Source organism: Lepidochelys kempii, chromosome 4, assembly GCF_965140265.1.
Source record: "Lepidochelys kempii isolate rLepKem1 chromosome 4, rLepKem1.hap2, whole genome shotgun sequence".
Classification (NCBI taxonomy): domain Eukaryota; kingdom Metazoa; phylum Chordata; order Testudines; family Cheloniidae; genus Lepidochelys; species Lepidochelys kempii.
In genome coordinates this window covers 23,345,246-23,371,662 of record NC_133259.1, presented here as the reverse complement: position 1 = coordinate 23,371,662, position 26,417 = coordinate 23,345,246, and the positions used below count along the sequence as shown (strand labels likewise).

Here is a 26,417-nt window from a genome sequence, read left to right as displayed (position 1 = left end):
GAAAGGAGATGGGAAAAAGAAAAGTTTAAGTAGATATTGCAAACCAAAATCTACATTTAAAAAAAATGAATTTTATTTTACCAAAAATGCCTATTTTGAAAGCAGGCCATTTTCTAATTAAAAAACTTGTGAAAATGTTTAGCAAGCTCTAGTACTGATGTTCATCTACTTTAATACAAATAATTACAACAACACACACACACACTCAGAAAACTGCTTTTAATTAAACTATAAAGGTAAAACAAAATCACAGAACAAATGTCAAATGTTTTTGGTAATGTCCTAATGGGCATTTCATCAGCAGATGAAGTAAATGCATAAGATAAAATTTACATTGAGAATTATACATTTAGCTAGATTAGAAATACTTGATTTTCCCTTACGGTATATATACTAGAGGTCTGTCTAGCTCTGTTTTAAATGTCTCAAGCAACAGAGCTTCCTCTACTTCCTTTGGGGAACAAAAATATTCCACAAGCTGCTATACATCTCTGTTAGGAAATTTTTTGTGACGTTCAGCAAAAATTCCTCTTTCATTTTTTTATTCCACCACTTCCTAATACATGTTATTGTACTATCCTAAGTAATTCTGCCATGTTGGTGTACACACCACCTTGAAATATTGCATACTATTATGCAGTCATCTCTTAGCTATGCTATTTTGATCAAATGCATCCCTATAGTCAAACCTTGCACACTCATGTAATAATCTTCAAACAAAATATGCTTTGTGAGATATCATTTGAAAACTAATAACTCACTTTACACAATAATATCATGGTGAAAGTTATATATATGTGAAGTTATGAACATCAACTGAAATGATGACTGAAATATGTTTCGCAAAAAGAAAAGGAGTACTTGTGGCACCTTAGAGACTAACCAATTTATTTGAGTATAAGCTTTCGTGAGCTACAGCTCACTTCATCGGATGCTTACCACACAAGTCTTGTGAGGGGATAAACCTGTTTCGCAAAGACAAAGGACAAGCTGATGCCTCTAGCCAGGTCAAGCTGATTGGCTGGTCAAATGGCCATTCTTTGGCAGAGGAGCGGGGCAGGAACAGATCAATCCGCATATTAACAAACAACAACCTGGAACCCCGAGACTCCATCTCTCTGTCCTCACAGTGGGAAAAAATCTTTATCTGGGGTAACCTTCAGGAAAATGCATTTCAAAGGGTGACTGGACTATAAAAGCGAGGGGTAAAAAATACCCCAGGGATTCTCTCTCTTTCACTGAAGATGACAAAAGAACCAGCCTTTGAACTTTGGGATGAGTTCCTACGTGAGTATTTCGTCAGCCCTATTGCTGGGAACACGAGGTAAAATTTTTACTTTGAACCAAGTCTGGTTGACTAAGTTTTAGCTAATAGAAAGCATTTTATCTTTACTTCTCTGGTAACTATTTTTTACTTTAATGCCTTATACCTGTACTCACTTAAAATCTCTCTCTTGGTAGTTAAATAAACTTGGTTTATTCTTTAATCACAATGAATCCAGTATTGTGTTTCAACTTGACTTGTGTGGTAACACCACTTAAAATAGCCAACTGTTAAATATTGGCCCCTTACGGGCAACAGAATGCTAATATCTCAGTTGTCCAAGAGAGGACTGGACACTGCAGAACTCACTTGTTTAGGGGGAAATCCAGGACTGGGAGTGTGTTGGGCTTACTTGGCAAGTGTTAACCAAGGCTGGTGGAAGCCAGAGTGCTACTGGAGTGTTGCTGGAAGGCTGTAGCTATACACAGACACTCAAGGTGTGACCTGCATGCTGTTTATGAGGGGCCCAGGTTGGGAGTTACAGCAGCAAAGCATTGTAAGGCACGCAACATTGCAGGGCAGGTGGTGACACAGCCCCTCCCTAGTCTGGATTTCACCCCAGGAAGTGATAGTTAAACATATTTATCTATTAACTTTTCCTTTTGTCAACATCTCTCGCTTTAAGATCTTTTGTTGTTCTTTTCTCAGCTCCTTCCAATTTGTCAATATCTTCCTGGAAGTGAGACTCACAGAATTCAATACAACATTCGAGGAACTTGAGCTATGCTGGAAAAGTGCTGTTAAGTCAAATCTGCTTTTGTAAAAAAGCCTCTTGGAATCTTTACTGATCACAGATATTCAGGAGCTCAGGCTTGTGTGTCAAAAACGAAACCACCAGTAGTACAGAGGCCCCCGTATTACGATTAGTGGAAAGCAGGCTTTTCTGGTTTTCACCAAAATCGAGAGAATTCTGGTCTTTGATGCCTAGAACATACCCCAAAGTTTTGTAGTGTTTCTTTTTCAAAAGTTATTGCACCACTGACAGACAGAAATACCATCAAGTTCAGTGTAAGGCCTCACTTTCCTTGACCAACAATGACCTGACATCCTCTGTTTCAGTGGTCATTTCTGGAGCTATGTCTGCCAAACTGCACACAACATTGTAGGTGGAATAATAAACATGTGCCTTTTAATACAATTTCTTTTGCCTTTAGTGCCTCGTTTTTCATAAGGTTAAAAAAAAAAAGCTCAGCTTTCCTAATTTTGGAAACAATGACAGCAGTAACTTTGTTTTGAAGCTACAGCAGACGTTTCATCCTTTAAGCTCAGGATGTCTGTGTGCAACTGCTTCAACTCCAGGCCATGGTCTTTGAAATCTTAAATGATCAAGAATACTTTTTGTCCCTGCTGCATGCTGCAAAGGAACAGATATCTTTCATGGTAAATTTAGTGAACTCCCATGTGCTTATCTGCCAGGAAAATTATTGGTTTTTTGACTGCTCTCTCACTGTAATACAAAATACAGCGCTGTACCTCTGAGGACAGAAAACATACTTTGTTTCAGAAATAATCAAGTACAATCAGTCTTCATGTCTCCAAAACAGAGACCCCCTTCTTTCAAGTGTAAAACCAGTCTTTCATCTGCTCTCAAGAGCATATGTTTTGAATCGTGATGGCTAAATGGCCACCGTCTTTTACAAATCTAAGTATCACAGGTTTACTTAGCAGAGTTAACTCATTCCATGAAAATGTTCCCCTTCTACTGTAGTATTGAGAGATTCAGTTATGTGATTTATTACAAAGACTAGGGCTGTACCGTTGATCACTTCGATATAAATGGATGTATAATTAATATGTCTGCATATATGCCAGACCACCCCATCCCCATCAATTGAAAAAGGACTTTTTAAAGTGATCTATATATTTAAATAATGTGCCCAGCTCTATAGTATGTAGGCAGTGTGCCAATCTATCAGACACACATCTTTTTAAGTGGATATTTTCTTTAGATACCTGTCTCCTGTCCTAGAGAAACATAGCTGTATCTCCTTACCAACTTTTTACAAAACCCATGCAAATTTAGCCATTAGGCTTACTTTGTTTTTTTAATTCTGGACCAGGAATATAATTTCCTCTTTCTACACAGTTCCTTTAGTAATTGTCTTTAAGCACCAGTAAAGAGATTGTAATGGAATTAGATGTCTAACCTTTGTTCAAATTTATCTTATTCCTTTTATTCAAAGTAATGTATTTCTTCATAACCTCCTATATTTACCTGGAAATTTGCACCTATTTGCTGAAACTGTATTAGAAGCCTCTTGTGTTTAGTAACATTTCTGAAGGACATGCATTAAAACAAAATAGTTGAGCAAAACTTACAACACATATAGAGCACCAACACCTACCTCCTTCTTTCCATAACATTTAACATATATCCAAAGCCAGTTTGCATACTATTTTATAGATAAACCACATTAAGCACACATTCAAACTACATTTATATTATCTGATAGATAAGTCACCCCCACACAAACACTAAGGGTTGTTCTTCAGCATTTTTTATAACATGCACAGTCTAACTTAAAGGAACTCTAAAAGTGCAAAATTAGCTAATACGCTCATGTATGAGACAAAATGCAAGCTTAGTTGATGTCAGAGTTGATAACACTTTTTTACTTCTCCGTCCACAAGCTATGCCCTTTCCATTAAGGTAAAGCTGTAACTCTTCCAGAATTTAAGGCATGGAATGGAGGTTAAACTTATTAAACTTGGATTTAATAAAATAAAACCAGCAGTGGCATATTAGAGAAACCTATATTCTAGTATTTAAGATACGATAGATACAAATCATGAACGTAGACACAAGCATCTACACACAAACACACACCACCACAAGACTTTTTAAAGGTAGCCTGAAAAAACAAGGCACAGGGATAAAAAAATCTGATCTGGATTTTAAGGGGAAACTTTGACATGGGTTTGAAGTGTTTATTTAATGAAACCGTTTTGTGTCTGTTCATTGTTAGTTATCACGTTTTAGCATGGGTAAATGCATGTCATACAGCCTCCTCCAGCATTCTGTTCCCTCCCATCTCTCCTTCTCCCTTTGTTTTTCCAATTTTCTACTCACTTTTTCACAAGGGGTCAGAAAACGTAAACACCACCCACAAAGGCACCAGGAGGATTGGGCATACATACCAAGGCAAAACTGCAAGAGTGGTCATTTCTGACTGGGATGAAACACAGTCACTACTGAAATCCTTGTCTATACATGCTTAGGGATATTTTATAGAATAAACTTAAAAGCAATCACAACTTTTCGTTGGGCCCTAGAAGAGCAGCAGTAACTAAACAGGAAACCTAACAAGAACAATATGATTCACAGCCAGTGGCAGTGCATGCAGCCACACTGGTGCAAAAACTCCATGCCCAGACATTTTTGGACTGATAAAAAAGCCCTGTGAGATCATTAAAATGCAACATCTTTACATTTGTAGCTGCAAAAGAGAGACTTTTCCCCCATCTAATTTATCATCACTATGAACAGCATCAAAAATTAATTTTCTTGAGCTTATATAAACCTCTATACTGTACACAATGGCTTAAAAAACATAACCTCTAGCTCACCCTTGTCCTACCTCACCTCCCCCAGACACTTGCATTTTGCATTTACTAGTGAGGAAGAAGTGAAATAAAAAATAACAACACAACATTTAAAAGAGATACTATTCCAGCCTTTCAAAAATACCATTGGCTTGTTTTTAAAGTTTTGCCTAAATGAACTGCTTAGCCTGCAAATACCCCCAAAGAAACAAAAGCTTCGCTAAATGCAGTTTACGAAGATAGAACATAACATCATTGTGGGCTCACATCATTTATAAGTTGTGAAGTGCTTCAGATTCCAGAGAATATAAAACTCCCTCATTTGCAGATGGGTTTTACAATAAAATAAAACTGTAAAAGACAAGCCATAGCTTTGTAATTGCATGAAGGAGAGAGATAAAGACTGACATGCCCCTGTCCTCTTCTCTTCCTGACTCTTCTTGTTGAACTCAAAATGATCATCTTAGCTTTAAGCATCCAACTTGGACTATTTTGGCTATAGAATGTGGATTTACAGGTGTAGCATGGGGTGGCCACGCAGTACGATATATTGTGGGTAGGAGGCTAACATACATGTTTAATTTGACATTATGGTCACAGTATTGACATTTTATTACCATGTCACAAACGTGTAGGTATATCTTCTGTATAAACGGGGCAGGGTAGTTAACGTGTTAAATCATCAACATGGGCTTTTTCTTTCAGAGATCCATCATGCCACACTACAAGCTAACGTATTTCAATCTGAGAGGAAGAGCAGAAATCATTCGCTATCTGTTTGCCTTTTCAGGCATAAAGTACGAGGACCACAGGATAGAACAAGCTGACTGGCCCAAAATCAAACCAAGTGAGTAGAACAGATTCTTGCATCCAAAGCTTTACAAGAAATCCCATCAGAACACAAAACCGCATGGGATGGTGCTGATTTAGGATGGGAAGAATCCATACATGCTAAAACCTCTCAGGTGAAATCTTGGCTTCATTGTCATCAATGGGAATTTGGTATTGACTTCAGTGAGGCCAGGATTTCATCCCTTGTCTCTCCACCAGGGAAGACGAGTCCAAGGACCAGATCCTCAGTCAGTGTAAATTGGCATAGTTCTTTTATCTTCATTGAATATACTGACATCAGCTGGGGATCAGGCCCCAAGTTTTCAATTGCTGTCAGCTAGGAACTGATGGAAGCAAGGTATGCATTAACACACTAAGGCTCTTAGGAAAAAATGGTTCCAAAGGGTACACTAAAGCCCTTAAACCAATTTCAGAAACAAAATGAAAATTAAAGAAGCAAAGAGGGAACTGCCCCTAGTGGCTTGAAAAGTTCTCTAAGAGCGAAAGCAACAAGAGCGGTTGAAAAGGGAAAATGTTAAGAACACAGCCTTCCTCTGAAAAGCAATATACAGCCTACTGAGAAGCTAACAGTGCACAGAAAGCTACAGGGCTCCTTTGTGTTTACAGTTAAATTAACTTGAGATTGACATAGAATGAGAATAAAATGTCAAAAGGTCAAAGCAATGTCAAGTGTATACCAAGCCCTTTGTTTACATGGCATAGTTTCTACCCTTTAAAATTGTTTAATATCTTAATTCATCAGCAAGTCTTAGTCTGGAAAAGACTGACGTCAGGCTGGTAGTTTGGAGGTAAGCAATCAGAGGACTTGCCAATTTCCTCTATATTGTCACTTGAGGAAATTGGCTTCTATTGTTACCTCCCGAACAGATTGCTTTTGTACTTTCTATATGGGGGGAGGGGGGTACACTTTAAGATTGGGAAAAATGTGGCTTTCCATTTGTAAAGTGGTACTTCCTGGAAGAAACACATGAGATGATCAGCACTGGCTTCCAAATTCTTTCTTGGTGCAATCAAAGGTTATTTTAGCCTATAAAACCCCAAATGGTTTGAATCTTGAATGCTTTAAACATCATTTTCTCCCTAAGTGACACTGAGATGTTTGCTATTAGCTGGGGTGCTCAAACTAAGACACCCCTGGCCAAAATAAGAAGGGGCACAAGGGGAACAGGGCAGAAATAGAGACACGTTGTTTTCAATGAGGGGCCTTGGATTTTGGAAACCATGTCTCCACCAGAGCCTGATTCTGTTGACCATCACGTCATGCAGTATAACTTGGGTGTCCCCAAGGCATTTTCAGGTAAGAAGGGGAGAAAAGTGGGTAGGAGTGATGGTCAGAGAGTTGGTTTTGGAGGTATTTAGGAGAATTTTTAGTGCTGGACTTTTTTCAAGTTGAATTTGTGTGTGTCCACAAATAAAGTTGGTTTACATTTTCTACACGTACCTAAAATTTTGGATAGGTGATTTTTTAAATAAGACTAAATAAAACAGATAATATAAATGGAGACTTAGAAATCACAAATGCATTTACAACTTAAAACATATGAAAATCAGACTTACTTGCCAAGTCTTGAGTTCAAACTGCTGTATCTCCCATGCAGCAGTTGAAGATATCACAAACACTGAAGCCAGTCAGGCAGTAGGGCAGAAAAATACTTTCCAAAATATTTTTAGTGTTCAGGACATGAAGCCATCAATGATGAAGCTTTTACATTATCCAGTGTCTGTTTGCCATTATGCTTGACTGCGGCCCATCTGCACTACCATCATCATGATCGAATGATAAGCGATGCAAGGTCTCTTGAAAAAGAAACTGGGAACCATGATTTCTAAGCTCGGTTCTTGGATCTGCCCTTACTCTAGTGCCTTGGGCAAATCACTTAACCTTTGTTTCTCAATCTGTTATATGAAAATAATACTGACTCCCCTATGCCCCCCCACCGGGGTGTTGTAAGGTTTAATTAAAATTGTAACATACTTTGGAAGTATATGTGATGAAAATTGCTATATATACACATTGATAATGTTACCATTATTACTATGACTCTTACATTGGATTCAGAGTAAATAAGACATTTGGTAAAGTGCAGGGGGAGGAAGGTTCAGCTGGTGTCCCACTTGGGGCTAGATTCTGCAAACCCTCTGCTTGGAACTCCCACCGACACAGTGGAAAATCTGTGAATGGCAAAATCAGGCACATAGAGTGCTTCCTCAGGGTCACGAATTGTTTTAGAAATACAAGTAAAGAGAGAGAGGGAGGATTGGACATATAGTGGTGATTGTCATGGGAAACTCTAAGCCTACAAAAATAATTGGATAGACGTCTGAAAATCCCACTTTGGCCAAGAGTTGGATCCTGAATCCCTACCTCTGGACAGCTCAAGGCTCACATCAATGAGACTGGGTGAGGGTGAGTTCATGCAGAGATAATGGCACCATTCCAGCTGCACTATGTAAAAAAAGAGTTGCATAATTTTCACATGTACCAGGAGCTAATTTAACACTGCTGAAGATATGGGTTTTGTCATAAGACCAGCCAGCAGCAGAATACTTGCTGACTATGGGAAAATCTACTCCATAGGAAATAATAATAAGTTATTCACCCTTACAGTGTTTCTAGACATAGCATGGTGAAATGTGTCATGTTGTGTCACAAGAGTATATAAGTGCTAATGTTTAATGGATATTTAGGTACTCAAACAATACAATTTCGCCTCCACCCAAATGCAAGTCAATTTGTCAGATTCAAGGTTCATGTGTGTGAGGAGAGTGTAGCTCAGTGCTTCTCTGATGTTGTTTGGTTGTATTGCAATTTATGCAATAAATATAACTTCAAGTTGCACGTACATAATTATCAAGAGCTATGGGTAGTAAAAGGTTTCAATGCTGAAAGTGTCAAATCACAAGAACTCTCAAAGAACTCCACAGCAAAAAAAACTCAAATAGCCGTTCTAGCCAACTCTGCAGGCAAACCTTCCTTCCCATGCCCTCACAGCCAAAAGCCTGAATAAATAGGTAGGTTCAGTCATGTAAACTTGGGCCCTGCAGAGGAATCAAATGACAGTCCTTCAATGCAATTGCACTGCCTCCAACCTCAACAAATAAAAATCTAGACTTTTCTACCTCAGCTGATTTTAACCATCAGGATGGAGCACAAAGAGACAGTCTTTTAGCCAGGGCCTAAGCTGTACAGGGTTTTGTCTATCAGAACTATGGTAATTCTAATAGAATAGAATATAGAAACAAACTGGAAGCCAGTGTAGTTTTCACAACACAAGTGTAAAACTCTCCATGTAAGAAACAGAATCACATTCTGCACGAGCTGAAGTTTCTGAAGTGTATTTTGTTTTTACTAGTGTCAAGACATAATTAGCGAATGTAACATAATATAATACAGTAATATAAATAAACAAGACAGTCAAAAGAAAATAACCTTGGCATGAAACAAGATCCAAATTAAATATGCCATCTTGTTTTTTAATTGTTTGAAAACCTCGCTGTGGAAAATATCAAATAATATCTTCATTCAAAATGTTCTGATTTAGATGAAACCACAATTTTGGATGGAACACTGTTCTATCGAAAAAAAATTCCACCAGCTCTCCTTAAAACTGGTCTGCTACAGACTTCACCTACAAAGAGAATACTGACATTACCAGAACATATGCCCATGTAAATCATGGGCTGTATGTTCCTTCTTATCCCCTCATTTCAAACTGCCTCGCCTAAAAGTAGAAGCAATAAAAACTGCTATGTCCTGGTGTTTCAGTTAAGCCTCCCCAATAAATCCTGGATAAAGCAAAGCCACAATGCTACATAATCACTGAAAGACTTTCTGCTCTAAAATACCAGCTTCACAGTTGTAATGATAAGACGACCGCATCAGCTCCAGTGACTAGCTTTTACCACTGATACGAGCCAACAATTAGGAATTACACTAGTTATGTGGTTATCATGCTAGATTTCCTCATTCACATCTGCAATAGTTTGTATCACAGTTCACACAGGTCTTTAAATATTAGGAGACTTTGGAAGACTACAAACATTAGCAGAAGGAGATGCAGCAGCAGTGCGGTGCATGGCTTATTTGCATCTCTCTGAAGTATTAATTTCATTCAGACTAGACAATAAATCCTACATAGCTCAAAATGTTTTGTGCAGATTCCCTTTTTAAACACAAAAATTATATCTGAAAAAAATAGTCTATACAATATAGCAGAGCTGTGTATTTTTGGTTGCTACAAATTATGTAACTCTAATATTGAAAATAGGTTGGGGGAAAGCACAGAAGCTAAATTTCCATGGATGACCACATACACAAGAACATGCATGCATTTCTACACTTAATTCTGTGAACAAATCAGGGCCCAATTGTGAATGCTGACATCAGAAATCAAGCCCACAATCGGACTCTTAAACTACTCTTTCAAGGGAAGAAAAAGGTTGAGCTATCCAGGGGAAAGAACAGCATCTCTTCTCTCCTCCCATTATTGTAGACAAGGGACAGATCTTCTGATTCAGAGTCTAAGGGAGCTCCTCAGAGAACATTTCAGATTTTTAAAAAAAGTTTGGAAAACCACATCCACAGGGACCATAGCCATGGAAGCATGAAAAACCACAAAGTGGAATTTTTTTTAAAAAACGAAACAAAACAAAACAAAAAACCAAGCATGGGACAAAAAGTGTACTCTCCATCCTGTCTCACAAGCAAAGATATTACTGAAAAATAGCATGCATGTATCTCTGTAGAACAGAGTTTGAAACCTCGTCCCTTGCCCAGAGTTAGAATTCATTTAAATTCTCCTCCTAGGAAGACCAAGGCAAACAAACACTGCAGGATGTTAAGAGTTAATCTTAACATGCAGAACAGTAATTTAGAATACTGTAGCTTTTACTTTTGAACAGGATTAAACAGTATGATGTAGCAGTGTGTGTGATTTTGGAGCGGCCAATTTTGCCAATCTTTGAGCATTTCTCTTAACTCAATATTACTGTTCAGCAGCTTTGGCTGGACAATTCATTCTTTACTTCTAATGCTATTCTCTCTCTCTCTTACTCTTTCGCCAATTACTATAATGTGTTCTCAGTGCACCATAAACATGAAAGCTTTGCATGGTTTGGTTTAGGTACTTTGACAACAAAATGTCTATAAACGTACATTTCATTTATTTCCTTTTGTCACCAGTCAGACAATCTACTGTCGGATTTCAAAATAGCAATTTCGGGAAAAAATTCTGTAACTTCAATATTCAGCAAATTCAAGAAGACCGGTAAACAAGCAAAGCTATGTAAATGCAACTCTTCCGGGTTGCTTTTCAATAGAGCTGGCAAGAAATAGGAATCTCCATTTTGCAGGAAATGCCAAGTTGCCAATGTTTAGTTCTGTATGGAAATTTCTGACAAAATGGAACAATCCATTTCACTGTCCAGCCCGCTTGCCTCCCTGCCAAGTGGACATTCATGAACTGGGAAGTCCTGGGGCTGGCAACTGGGGAACCAACCGGGCAGCCAGGACCCTGACTGGTTTCCTGCCAGCCTGACCAGCAGGCTGCCAGTATACCAGGCAGGCTGGCCAGTCTGTCAGTCTATTTGGTTTCCAACAAAAGTATCAATGGAATCAACACACTCGCATGGAATGTTTCTATTCCATCAGATCAGCATTTTCCAGCCGAAAACTGTTGCACTGGAAAAACTTTACCCGGCTCTCCTCTTCAATGCCTGCTCAGGGCTAGCACAGACCACCTTTAGGCTAATATCCCAAAAGCGGGAAAGGTAGTGCGTGTGAGACATTGGATCCAGATGAGCTTCCAGTCTTTTTCGGAGCCCCGCAACAGTTGTTATAAGCAAATAAAGCGTAACACTTACCTAACACTTGATTTTCGACACGCTGTACAAAGTTTAATTGTTATTAATTTGGGATTCCAGGTCTGATGATTTAGGGACAAATCCTGAGAGAAGCTGACCCCTGCAACTCCCTTCGAACTCAATGGAATTATAGGTTTCAGAGTAGCAGCCATGTTAGTCTGTATTCGCAAAAAGAAAAGGAGGACTTGTGGCACCTTAGAAACTAACCAATTTATTTGAGCATAAGCTTTCGTGAGCTACAGCTCACTTCATCGATGCATTCAGTGGAAAATACAGTGAGGAGATATTTTCCACTGAATGCATCCGATGAAGTGAGCTGTAGCTCACGAAAGCTTATGCTCAAATAAATTGGTTAGTCTCTAAGGTGCCACAAGTCCTCCTTTTCTTAATGGAATTATAGGCTGTCAGTGCCTCTTGAGATTTGGCCTGAAATCATCACACATGCAGACTCAGCAAGCACTAGGCACCCCACCTGTCAGCCTACCTCCTCTTGATTGCCAGTCTCTCTTCCCTGCATGAAGCCTCTCTGAGCTCCATGGTAAATCCACCCTGACAGCCTGCCTGACCTGCTGATGAGACCTGCCTCCTCACTACTGGGATCAACCAGGAACTTGCAGCAGGGGAAAGCATTTTGCATAGTGAGTGCGAGAAGGGAGATAGATACAAGAGTGGGCAGACTCTCCTGTTTGGCACAGGCACAATCCTATATTCTTAACCTGGTTCTGACTCTCAGCAGTCAAGAGATCCTTCCCATCTCCCCAGATGGTGCCTCTTGGCAGCCACCAAAACCTTCCAGAGTAAGTATTCATGTCCCACCTGGAAATCACCCAGTTTCCAATAGTTTACATCCACCAGGAAAGTTCCGAGTTCACAAAGGGTTGAAAATACTGCCAGATCAAGAGGCTGGGGTTGGTGTTTTGGCTAAAGAAAAAAAAGTGGGTGGTTTGGATTCAGGCTCCATGGGATTTGAACCAACAAAGTTGAGGGTTGGAGTGGAAAGTCAGGGTAAAATGATCTTGTTTCAACCTGTCCCAAATTAAAATAATGTAAATTGCCAACCAGTGCTAGAGAGGAATGCACTTCAAATGTAGGTGCAAAACGTGGCTACCTGCAACTATAGCCTGTCAAGCTATTTGGCTTTATCTGAAGCCACATCTAGATGGGAATTTTTGATTCTGACTCTAATCTTTATAATTCATTGAACCAAAATCCCAGGCCCATACACTCCCCAGCTGTGGGGCATTTGGATTAAGCGATGAATCTGGATTAAGCAATTTGAGCTCACCTCGTATCATTCTTGTCCATTTCAATAGGTACAGAAATGTAAATCCGGAGACACAATCTCTTCATTCTAGATCCTTCAGAACTTGGGAAACAAAATTGGCAGAGAGGGTTCAGATATAAACATACAATTTAAATGACAGAATTGAAACTATTTCAATCACTAGCAGAAATGTACTCAATTCAAGACCTAAAATGTCACAGAATAGACTCTTTTAAAAACGTTTAAAAATTCCTTGGCATAGAATACACTGAAAAGGAATGGGTGTTACCATTTCATCGTGTCATAAAGCTACTAACATCTGCAGTGTGTTATGTGAACAACTACAGTTCAAGGGGAAAGCAATGACAATTAATAGCCACTTTGTAGAAGTAGCATGGAATATTTTTATGTCATGCACTGCTAAATATTTACCATCTCTTCAGGGAATGCTCAGAGGTTGGAAGTGTGGTTGAAAGGTCCAGAGGGAAGTTGCTGAGTGGGTGATTATTGTGATGAAAATTAATTCTGCTGTCATAAAACAGATGAATCTTCGGAGATTTAGTGTCTGACAGCAGAAAGCAAGCAAGAATTCCTCAGGGGATGCTCACCCTTTTTCCTGAATGGCTCTTGCTGGAGTGATATAAAATAGCTTTACAGAACACCACTTGGGCTCTTGGTGAACAGTCACTTTAAAAAGAAACACGTATTATAGTATTACTTGTATTAGGGTAATAGCTAGATGGCCCAACTTCAGTCAGGGCTCCATTGTGTCACAAACTCATTTCAAAGGATAGCTCCTACCCTAAATAGCCTACATTTTACATTCACAAGATGGACGGGCTCGGGGGAAAGAGTATTATTCCCTTTTTTTGCAGAAAGAAAACTGGGGCACAGAGAGATTAAGTGGCGTGCACACAGTCACATGGGAAATCTACAGCAGAGCCAAGAACTGAACCCAGCTTCCTTGAGTCCCAGTCCAGTCCCTTCAACACAAGACAATTCTTCCTCTATTGGCTTTATAAAATCCTTCTCAAAAGTGAAATTTCCTTCCATTTACCCCTTCCAGCAAATTCTCTCTCTAAAACATTTCTGACATCAAATATTAATTAAGCATTTGTTTCCCAGGGCTCAGTTTAAATAAACATCCACTTAACCGCAAAGAAACTGATGCTATTGTTGATTTTGGGAGGTTGTCATTTCAACAGACAACACAGCAAACAATGCTGAATGTAACTGTTTGTCAGTCTCTAGACAACCCAAGTACCCTGTTTCAGAGACAAGTTAGCCTGCTGGCATTGCACCATAACTGAATGAAGCTCTGGGGTCCACGAGAAAGCTTAAACACAGACGCATCCTGGCTTGGACTCCAGCAGCTCTAGAAACAGTTTTAATACTAAAAAAAATGGTGTAGAGAAGGAACAGTTCATGTCAGGAGTGCAAGCCCAGGGAAGGGAGGAGGAAGGTGAAATCACACATGGGAAAACAGCTGAAATGAAGGATTGGGATCTACGTGGAAAAGAAGAGTGGACACCAGAAAGAGGGGAAGGGTATGAGACGGAAGGGAAAGGGAAAAGAAATAAGACTAGTCATATTGATTTACCTTCTCTGTCTCCTTTCCTGGTCAATAGCAGGAAGGAGGTGGAAACTATTTTAAAAAGTCTGGCCCAGAAAGGGAGTTGGGTCTCCAGGGTCCAGCCACAGGAGGTAGCTTGAAAACTAGGAGGCTGCTGAGGGGCACAGAGCCCTTAGGAGAGCAGGTTTATGCAAGGAGAAGCTGCAGTAGCCTGTGGGAAAGGGCTGTGGGGTGATGATTGTGGGGCATTCGTCATGCACAGGTCAACTGTCTGTTATCAGGAGCCATGTAGGAACCACAACCAGGAAGCATAACACAGGTGATGTCTAATTGCTTTTGTTGAAATGGACTAAAAGCGGAATCCCAGTTACAAGGCCTGAGGAGCCTTAACCCTGTCTATTGGGCTGCCCCTAAAGGGCCAAGTAGGGAGCAGTTCTTTATCATTTGTTATGAGTGAGAGGTTGTACCTTGAGTTTGAAAGACCTTCCTTTCTGTCCCCCTAGGAAACAATCCTTTCCTTGAGCAACAGGCCTAAGTGTTTATTGGGAGTCACCAGGTGCTAGAGTCTTCAGGAGCTAGCCAATGAAACACCTTCACAGCTTGTATCTGAGCTGAGGCACACCCAGCTCCAAACTTCTGAGGTGCACTCAATGACTTAATTGGGTGGCAACATTATTGACTTGCAGAGGGGCTATGTGGGATTTAGTTCAGTACAGAATTCAGGGCAGTGTGCCACACCCAAAAACAAAGTGTAATCAGGAAATGAGCAAAAACAGGGAAGTGCACACAATTAGCTACTGAAAGCATACATTAAAAATAGCTAAGAATTAGAGGAAATAATTTTTATTAGCCAGTGACCCATGCTGTTTGCTTGTTCTCAGACTCACCTTCTTATTAGACAGTCCTCATTCTAATCTAATAAATCAAGTCGCACTCACCACACATCCAGAGGCATGCAGATAAGAAAGGCAGCAACCGGGAACTGCACAGGCAAGGAAGGCAAAGCATTTATTTCTCACACAGCTCAGACATGGAGATATTTCTAGGAAGACCACAAGATGCTTTTATGGAATCCTTTCTTAAAATTACTCCCGTGAGAGTTGCAGTTTTTTGTAGATGAGAATTTGTATTACTGAAAAGGCGAAAATACCACCCATGGACACTTGGAGCTAAACTGACATAAGCACAGAAGATGACTTCCTAATTAAGCAGGACTCAAGGAAAAAAAGTCACATTTATGATTCCTTCCAGCTTGTCAAGGCTCCATACACTGAGCCTGACTGTTAACCCATGACTTCTCTCTCTCTGGTTCTCAATGCTGCCCAGAAACCTTATCTCCAAGCTATGGAAGGCTTTCCTCACCTCATGCTATCATTTACTAGCCCTGCCACTCACCTTTATCTCCTGCTCACGTACAAGTGCAATAAGTGGCTTCTTATAGGTGGCCAGCGAGCCTGATCCATAAAGAAGCTGATGGTTGGCAGGAGGGACTCAAGTGGCACTGAAAATGTAGCAACATTTTAATAAAGCTTCTGCACAAGCCCTGGCAGTACAAGTACAAATTTTACAATGTTCTTTTTCATCTGTGTTGTGAATTCACTAGCGCTACTGCGAGACATGCTAGGCCTGGAAAGAGCCACCTACACGGATGTAACAGCAGCTTTCAAATGTGTTTTTAAGCACTCTTTTAGCTCATTTGTGGTTGGGTCATATCCTAACACGTTTTAGCCTGTCCCTGGGAATGGGGTCCAGCCGTGTCTAGAATGGTGCTAAAAAAACCACCATGTTCTAACTGAAGTCCATCTGGACTTGTGCCATGCCTGGGCTTTATTCTCAGCAGACAGCTTAACTGTGTCAGAAGCTGAGTCAACTACTGCTGACTTTAAACTGTGCTTAATCACACTTTAGAAAGTTAATTATTCTAGCCCTGTATGGGACCGTTGCCCAGGACCTTGCTCATTTGCAGGATTGCTGTATTCTAGAGTAAGGCCCTGTCTACACTGTAAAAACGTCCAAGTTGGATAGATCAGGGCATGGTCTGGGGACACCAAAAAACACCACAAGGTTCCACATATGCTAGTGTTTTAACCCTGTTGGGGGAGATCTGTATTGTAACCAGGTTCCCTGACAGCTGCTTTTACAAAGAGAATGGCCCTGAGACAGTTAAAATGAGTACTCTGAAAGCAGGGTCGAGAAGGTTTCTTTTTATTTCAATCACTTTTGAAAAAACATTCCCTTTCTGAAAGGGGGGGGAGGGGAGAGCAGAGCAGCACAAATGTGGGAAGTATGATGAGCGCTGTAACCATGGATGGGTGGGTGGGAAAAGTCTGACACCAAGGAGGAGTGGGAACAGCTATTATACAGAAGGCAAGTGGTGGAAAGAGAGAAGGAAGAATAGAAGAGTTGTTTTATTAAAAAGGCAAATTTGGCCCTCTGCTAGTTCTTCCATTTAACATCAATGGGAAATGTGTACAGATACCGGATAGCTGAATTCTGCCCAAAGTGCAGGTGACGAGAGACAAGAGGAAGAAACAGAGAGAGAAAGTGAGGTGTCAAAATGGAGAGAGAATATTGAGAGGGGGAAACAAACAAAATGGAGACAGAAGCAGGACTTCTGTCAATCAGACAGGAATTGCTGCTTCCAGAAAGGCTAATTCAGGCAGCAAAGCAGTCACCTGACTGAGAGAAAAGAAAACTTTTAAAATAAAGTAAAAAGAAGAAAGGAAAATGTTAAAAGGAAGCTGCAATAGGAGTAAGAAAGAGTGGGCAGCAACTCTGTAGGAGATGTCTCCATCTTTGTGTAGCTTTATAGCATTGATGTTGGGTTTACTTAACAGTAAGATGCATTTTTGAAACATCTTCTGGGCATTTTGGCTTGGTCTGCTCTGCTCCTTTGGGTTGTAGAATCATAGCAGAGAGCATTCTGAAGCTACCCGAGCACTTTTGGTTGTGGTGTAGAGAGTCAGTGAATGCCGAAGGTTTTTGTTTGTTTGTTTTTACATGTTCCTATTGTTCTCTTGAGGAAGGAAATGGCATCAGATTTCCCCATCCCATCCAAAGTGGGACCACAGGGGAAGCCATGTTGATCAGCTAACATAGTGTTAAAATACAGTTTGCCCTGTCTACATTAGAGCTTTCAAATGAATTAGTTAAAATATGTTACATAGTGTGTTCCTTAAAACCACCTTTTATCTTAGTGTGGACAGGCTGTGTGAGGGTAACAGGGAGAAACAAGGATGGAGAGGGGAGCAGTTAATGCTTCACTTGTGGGGGAAGGGTAAGAGAGCCGGCTAGAGCAGAACTTACCCTCAGTGCTGAGGAAATGTGGCTGCTGTAGAGATCCCCTTGGAAGCAGGCTGCCTGAGGGACGCTTCAGGATCTGAGGCACAAAGAGAGGCAGCATCAGAGCTGGCCCTCTTGTTACTGTGTAAGGGCTCTCAAAGATAGGAGTGAGATTCCTTTTCTACTCCTCTGGTCAGAGGAGGGATGAGGTCTGAAAAACCCTGTCTTAGAGCCCTGGGAGATGGAAGGAGGAGGGTTGTCTGGGTTCTGGGGGTGACCGTGGCAGGAAACTCAAAGGCAGAGATACTATCCTTTTACCCATCTCACCATCTACTTTCTCTCCTTTCTTCTAGTTCTTCTTTATCCTTCCTCTTCTCCTCTTTCCAGGACTAGAAAGGGAGGAGGGAGGGAAAGAGGCAGAGTTTAAAAAGGAGGAAGCTGGGTAAGAAGACTGAGGCATCGACTCCATGCTTCTAGTCACAAGGCAGCAAAAGAGTTGGAGGGAAATGGGTGCACTGTGTGGTATTGGGGACGGTCTTTAAGAGCTGAATTTCCCAAACACAGTCTGGGTGGGGTGCTGTGAAGCTATTGCTATGCACAACCAGTTTGTCATAGTCACAGAATAAAGAAAATCTCTTTCAAGCTCCTAAAGCACTGTCTGATCACTGAACACAAGTCCCAGGAATAAAAAGGAACTAACGTTTCCTACGTGGAAGAATGAAGCAGATAAAAATTCCACATAGAGTCAAAACTAGACAGTAGAAGACAACTGGAGAAGATTTAAACAGTGCTTCATCCTGCATCTTCTGTGCCAGCAAAAATAAAGACAGCTGCAAGGGAGCCTCATAAAAGTTTTGTGAATTTCTCTCATGATAATTGCGGATCTTAAAAAGTGTCCCAGAACATATTTAATTCATATATTAAGGAAGTGCTTGAGATTCAAGTGAATACCTCCATCCAGTAGGGAAAGTCTCCTTCCTAACAATCACTACGCTGCTCAAACTCACTCTTCGTCACTGGTAAATGGTGATTTAAGTCTCCAGATGGTGCCAATCTCTGCCCACAACATTTAGCTTCACATTAAAAACTATTCTCCGGTGACATTTGGGTTTTTATCTGGACCAGGTCTACCCTGTACAATCCGCAAAAAAGAGAGAAAATTTCTGTGTTATTTCAGATATTTAAAAGCCATGGCATTTCCTGATTTGTCTTGGTAATGACACTTCAAAGGAAAAAGGCATTTAACTTTTGCAGTGTGAAGTTGAAAATATACAAGGGAAATTTAAACTTTTATAGCTCTACCTCTGTCCAATTATATGGAATAATTAAATGTATTGTAGATAATTTATGGCCCTAACCAAGTCCTGTTATTCTGAGGGATAAAACTGTAAAGCAATATAAGCATCTGCCACACACTCTGGTTTGATACACTACACGAACTCTAGAGGAAGGATCACTGATGAAATGCCAGACATTTAAAATGGTTTATAGCATGAGTCTGTTTGTCTTCAGAAGTGTCAAATTAGTCCCTAAATGTGTGGATTAGTAGCTCTGCATTGGAAAACAGATTGGTTATCCTGACTGTGATGGGTTTGGTCACAGAGACCCCCTTGGGACTGTCACCCGATGTGCTGAAATTATCTCTGAGCCAGTTTTCCCTGATGGCTTGGGACTCCAGAACCCTGCCGACTTGAGCCAGACATGCTAGTCTGCTGCAACACAGTCCCAGGTCTGAACCACGCCCCCAAAGCTGCAGGCTTTAACCAGAAACTGCTCAGCAGGTCACCTCTCCCCAGCACCCAGTGGGATCCAACCCCCAAATAAATCCATTTTACTCTGTATAACGCTTATACAGGGTAAACTTATGAATTGTCCGCCCTCTATAACACTGATAGAGAATATGCACAGCTGTTTGCTCCCCCCAGTATGAATCACTTACTCTGGGGTTTACTAATAAACAAAAGTGATTTTATTAAGTATAAAAAGTAGGATTTAAGTGGTTTCAAGTAATAACAGACAGAACAAAATAAGTTACTAAGCAAACTAAAACAAAACATGCAAGTCTAAGCCTAACACCTTTAAGAAACTGAATACAGGTAAATCTCACCCCCAAACATGTTCCAATAAACTTCTTTCACAGACTAGACTCCTTAGTCTGGGACCAATCCTTTCCCCTGGTACAGGCCTTGTTAGTTCTAGCTCAGGTGGAAACTAGGGGATTTCTCATGACTGGCAACCCCCCTTGTTCTGTTCCACACCCTTTTATAGCTTTAGCACAAGGCAGGAATCTTTTGTCTCACTGGGTCCCCACCCCTCCTTCTAAAAGAAAAAGCACCAGGTTTAAGATAGATTCCAGTACCAGGTGACATGGTCACATGTCCTGTGAGACCCCCCCCAAGCCTCCATTCTTTCCGGCCTGACTCTCACAAACACAGGAAGGCTTACAAGGAAACAGAGCCATTTACAATCAATAGTTCTAGTTAATGGGAGCCATCAAGATCTTTAGTCACCATTAATGGCCCACACTTTGCGTAAATTACAATACAACCTCAGCGTAATGCTTCATTTTTCCAGTTTTAGATACAAGAATGATACATTCATACGAATAGGATGAACACACTCAGTAGATTACAAGCTTTGTCATGATACGTTACAAGAGATCTTTTGCATGAAGCATATTCCAGTTACATCCTATTCATCCTTATAAACATATGGAGTGCAATGTCACTCCTAACAAATATATATAGTGCATATTCATATTTTTGTCATATATATACATACACACGAATCATGGACAAGAAAATGTAATATTTTCTGCTTTTTCCTCTTTCCCATTGATTACAAAAGATCACATTTTGAAGAGTATAATATGCTGCCGATTCAGAACAATTCCTTACGTTCAAGGGTTAGATGTTAATATTTTCTGTTGTCTTTCTTTTTTGAAAAATCTTCATCCATGTTTGCTCATTTCAGGGGGTCTGTCACCCAGTTTATGGCCTGAGATAGTTGATTGATACTGATGGGGACATTATCTGTACCATCTCTTTACAAAGATCTACTCATCTTGCCTTCTGATTTTAAAAATGGGAAAACATTTGCAATAAAACTATTCAGAAGTGATAGTTTTTGTATTTGCACTACTAGTGAAAAATGGGCCCACGTCACATACACAAAAAGACCCATATTTCAAAAACATTTAGAGATCTAAAATGAGTCATTTCTCCAAGAAAAATCTCAGCTTATCACTGAGCAAAAATGCTTTACAAATGTGAAGCTTGACGTTGCCCATGTTTTCAATGCGAAAATAGCCAGTTAATGGAAATCTGCGAGTAAACAAAATTTGAGGCTCTGTAACAGGGGTGGCCAAATCGCGGCTCATGGAACCCCTCATACTCACCCCCATTCTCTGCCTACCAGGCTGGGGTGAGCTCAGGGCTTCTGCCCTACAGCAGGCTGGTGGGGCTAGAAGCTTCTGCCAGAGAGGACTGGTGTGGTGCCCGCTGAGAACTGGGGGCACGATTTAAAGGTTCGGCCCCCTCCAACAGCTTGAATCACGCCCTCCCCAGCATGCCCCCACCCTTACCCTCAGCAGTCACTCCTTGCAGCTCCCAGGCCTTTGCTGCTGCCTCTTCACTGAAGCTAACAGCTGGGAGCTGCAGGGAGGGTCCTCTGCTTTAGCTCTGCAGGGAGAGGTAGCAGCAAAAGCAACAATTCTCCCTGCAGCTCCCAGGTGTCTCCTGCTGCTTCTCCCCAGTCACAGCTCCCAGCTTGCCAGCTCCAGCAGCTGCCCTGCAGGGAGGGAGCCCAGCAGCACCATGTGACAAAGTGGGGCAAGCAAACCCTGGCAAAAGTATGGGGGGGAATGTGACCCCATGTGCCCCCAACATGTGTTGCCTCCTGCCCAGCGAGGAGGAGGGTCTTGGGGTTTCAGGCCCACCGGACGCACCAGTCAGGGCTTCAGCAGGAGTGGGGCTGAAGCCCCAAATCCCAGCCGGCGTTGCCCAACGGGGCTGAAGCCCCGAGCCCTGGCAGACACGCCCCGGCTCTCAAACTTCTTAAGATTGTTGCATATGGCTCGGATGGTCAGTAAGTTTGGCCACCTCTGTGCTATAAATTATCTAAAACCAGCAAAATAACAGAACTTCAGCACTTACCAGCTTTGCTTATCTCATGAATTCCCTTGATAAACTGCATTTCCTGTGTCTCAATCTACTTTCTCCAACTGTCAAGAAAGCAACGTCCTGTAGGGTTCATGTTTTTTTGTTGTAACTGACAAACTTTGAAAAGTGATTGACTCTTGTTTGTAATTTGTAGTGTTGAACAACGGTTTTCAACCTTTTCATTTGCAGACCCCTAGAAAATTTCAAATGGAGGTGCAAACCTTTTGGAAATCTTAGACATAGTCTGTGGTCCTCTGGGGTCCACAGACTACAGATTAAAAATCAAGGGTGTAGAATCATCTTTCATACTGTGCTGCTAAGTTTGGTGTGTGTGTGGGGGAGAAATGATCTCATTGGCTCAAAGTGAGGTGCCAATTATAAAATTACACTGTTTACCTCGCTACCCTTCGTAAGTGTTTGTGTAGAAAACAGAAAAAGTAATCCTTTGCTCAATTCAGTTTCCAGATTAATCAATTCTGGTTTCATAACTGCCAGAAGCTGGGGCTAGATAATAGGGGAAGGATCGTTCGATAACTACCCTGTTCTGTTCATTCCCTCTGATACATCCAGCACAGACTTCTGTCAGAAGACAGGATACTGGGCTAGATGGACCATTGGTCTGACCCAGCATGGCCACGCTTATGTTTTTAGGATTTTATATATATATATATATATATATATATATATATATATATATATATATATATATATATATATATATAATAAAATCAGTTCCACTGTATTGTGTGGCATTTTGTTTTAACAGCAACTCCAAAAGTTGAGTCACACTGATCCACTCACTGACTGCATGATTTTTGATCAGTCAGCTGAAATCTTGTGCTTCTCTCATTTCTTCCGTTAACTTAATTCACTGCTGATCAGCCACTGCTCCCGATCTGGTGCGGCTGTACTATTGACATTGTCAAAAACAATCACAGTTTTGAACGTAACCACTTCCTCAGAGCAGGGATGTATTGTACACTGCTGGTCACTAAGTACACAACAACAGTTGTTGAGAGCAGCCTTGTTCCACGGACAGCAACACGCTCTGCCTGGATGTACTTGGAAGGTTCAACAGCTGATAGTGCATAGTGATAGCAATAGTGTACCCAGTTTATCTCACTGAAACAAAAAGCTTTGGGCATTATCCTTTGTAGATAAGCCAGCTGAAGATCACACAGCTTTAAACATAGTGGTAATCAGGGCACAATGCACTGCTAGCGCTGAATACAAGGCCAAGCACTTTGTCAGCTTCACAGTCATGGGGTCTTTCAGTTTAGTAGGCAAGAATGTGCCCTTCTGTTTGATTCTTAATTCAGTAACACACTGTTGTTGCCTGGAACTTGCTGCTCTCTAGCTAATAAACATAAAAAACCCTGTTAGCAGAAGAACTCCATTACTGCATCAGTAGTGACGAACAGCATGTGCTTTCTCATCGGGGCAAAGCAATTCTAATTTTCTCTTGGCATCATCCTCATCATCATCAAAATTTATCCTGGCACCCTGGGATGTTGCACTCAAAAAAACCTGCTGTCATTGGCACTGCATACATGTAAATTCTTGATGTACCCAGTGAAAGTGCATACAGGAGCCCTTTAAGTTCTGGGCAGCTGCCAGCTGGCTTATGTCTGACATCTAAATTCTCTTACCCAATGTGATTTATGTACTACATGCTAAAAAACAGAAGCATGAGGTAAAAGTTAATCAATTTCCATATCAACTGAGCTTTTCTTGAAAGCAAGTCCTGGACTCACAATGCTTCAGTGTTTTTCCTCTTTCATTTTCTCTCTCTCGACACATCTCACTGGGGACTCTAGTTTCTTCCTCCCCCCCCACCTCCCCAAAAGATGCTCATTGTGATGTATTGTCCAAACTGAAATCTGGGCAAATTTGTTCTCACTGGAGAAAGTGGCAGAAACAGGAAGGAAGAAAATAGAGCTGAAGCAGCGACAGACATAGCAAGTCACCACAAACTCTTAAACCTGTCTTAAAGACAGGTTAGGCCTTGTCTGAAGAACCTTGCACCATTGTAACTCCATTTAGAAACTGATTTCGTTAAATTGGTGCAAACCCTGCATGTGGACAGTTATTTTGGTGTATATTCACCTTTGTCCAGCTTGTCCTCGTCCACCACTCCACGAACGCAAGTCAATGCCACACCATTCCATTTTGTTGTGAGCATGTTCTTTCCAGAGAGTTTTGTCATGGGATCAGTCCAGTACGTTTTCAGTCTGCCCAGGGGTCACTTGTGGTCTCTGGGGTTCCAGTCGCTGATGTGGGTTGTCCACCTATTGTCTTGCGTATGGACTATGTGACATGGTGTTTATTGATTCAGCTTAAGTCAGAAGGAAATCAATCCCAAAATAAATCCATGTAAGGCACTCTTTAAACAAACTAGAGCATTCACCCAAGGAGACTTGCACCCATCTAACTAAACCAATTTTGAAAAAGGGTACGATTTTCTCCTGTAGAAAAGGCTTTAGTGTTGGGAGTAACTGAGAGGTCCTCAATAGAATAAAAATGCCACACCAGCTATCACTTAATGATGATCGTTCTCCAGGGGTTGAACATGCCTTGTCTGTTTACAAGCAGCAAGATTATCTGTTGTGTTCTTTTGTATGAGATATGGACTGGCAACAGAGCTTGCTTAAGCACACACCGGATGCATTCATCAAAATGCTGTGCCAGGACTGGCTGAGATTCATTAAGCTAGGGTATTTTATACACAGTGCCACCTAGTGGCTGCACAGTATAGTTTAGCCTTCCATTCGATCTCCCCCTTTAAGTCCTATATTTCTACCATTTGCAGTATTTACACGATCACACTGTCTTAAGTTCAGTATGAATCACTCTGTTGAGTGTCTCTGAATCGTTCATAACTCCATGACCTGAATGCATAACAACTTGGTCATCTGGCTGTCCATTAGTTGCAAGGACTGGCTGTGGTCGGTTTTGTATCCTTGAGTAGTCTTCTTCTGCATCTGCCATCTTTAGAGTTTGCTCTGTTGAGTGTTCTCTGTGAGGAACAAACTGTAGATGTTCACAGTTTCTCTTGAACTCTCCACTACTGGTCTAAAATCACATATGAACTAGGTGCTGAATTCTTTTTCTTCACAACATATGGAGTTGTCCATCTTTCTTCACCGTCCCATTTGAAATTAACATGGTGATCAGGCTCTAGACCTGGCAGTTCTCTAACTGGGTGATGTCTGTTGTACAAGTGTTCATAATTCTTTCAGCCTTTTTATCTGATTTGGCTACTCACTTCATGTCTGGCCACTTAGGAAATAGGTTCTTTTCCAAAATTGGAACAGTAGCTCTGTGTTGTCTTCCCATCAGGAATTATGCTGAACTATGTCCAGTAGTAACTACTGGTTTTAATTTTTAACTTAGAAGAACAAGGAATGGATCTTCCTGCTAAAGGATTTTCTTGGCTGTCTGTACAGCTCTCTCAGCTTCTCCATTCACTGACTAAAGAAATTTGCCAGAATCTCATCCAGGCATCCAGCTTGGAGAATATCATAGCTCCTCTCTCTTTGGGGAGGAAGTTACCCAGTGTTGGGAGAATATATTTTTCTCTTGCTTCATTAGGTGTTTCAAGATCCACAATGATTTGTATTTTTCCATTTTTCTTTATAGCTGGCACCACTGGGGCATAATATGCTGTCGGCTCACAGATTTTCTTGATTATGCCAGTCCACTCCATTGTCTTCAACTCACTTTCCACTTTATGCAGTAGTGGAATAGGAATCCTGCCAGGTCAATGTACACTTAAATGGTTCAGCACTGTCTCTTAAGGTTATTTGTACTGGATCTCCTTTCACAAGTCCACGGTCACTAAACATTCCACTGTTTTCACTAGGCCCATGATGGCTGTCACTCTGAGGCTGACAAGGCTGTTGATCTGTGGTCCTTTGATCACATATCCTCTAAATGCAGAGCTTTTGTCCAAGTTATTTCTGTGGTGAACTGGCCCATGCAGTTCAGAATATCTTCAGGGCTAGACAGAACTATGTCAGGTGACTTCAGCCCTTGGAGGGGTTGAAGGTGATTTTAAGTCCCTCTGAGATCACTGTGACATCAGCTCCTGAGTCAATTTCAACGTCAATAGTCTCACCATGCATATTTAATTTCACTCTCCAGGCTGGTTCTATGTAATCACAAGTGATGATCCCAGAAACAATGGCTCGATTGTCTGTAATATGACTCAACAACCTTGACTGATTTGGTATTACAAACAGGGGTAAAATGTCCATATTTCGTTCATGTATTACATCATGCGCCTCTGGCTGGACACGCATTGCCTCTTGGGAAATAGCTTTTTCCACACAGTGTGCATGTAGGCTGGAATTTATTCCTCTTAGCCTGGGGGTTCTCTCTCCTTGCCTTGAGGGTTTTATGACAATGACTTAGACATTAAATGGCCTGTTTACAGCATCTGTGGTAGTTTCAGGTGTTTCAAGTTGCTCCTGCCTTTTGTTCTGTTTGACTAATTCTGACTACTTTGCTATCTGTATAGCTGTGGCTAGGGTTAAATCTCTCTTCAGTTGGAGCTGC

The 26,417-nt window shown here is 41.0% G+C and overlaps 1 protein-coding gene across 2 annotated transcripts in view; it reads left to right on the top strand.

Annotated features, from left to right (window-relative positions):
- Nucleotides 1-26,417, top strand: part of HPGDS (hematopoietic prostaglandin D synthase) — a 57,982-nt gene that overhangs the window by 14,285 nt on the left and 17,280 nt on the right. For both annotated transcript variants that reach the window (XM_073340703.1, XM_073340704.1), the window contains one exon: nt 5,573-5,714. In XM_073340703.1, the coding sequence (XP_073196804.1) occupies nt 5,582-5,714 (133 nt within the window). In that variant the 5' untranslated portion in view covers nt 5,573-5,581. The remainder of the gene's footprint in view (nt 1-5,572; nt 5,715-26,417) is intronic.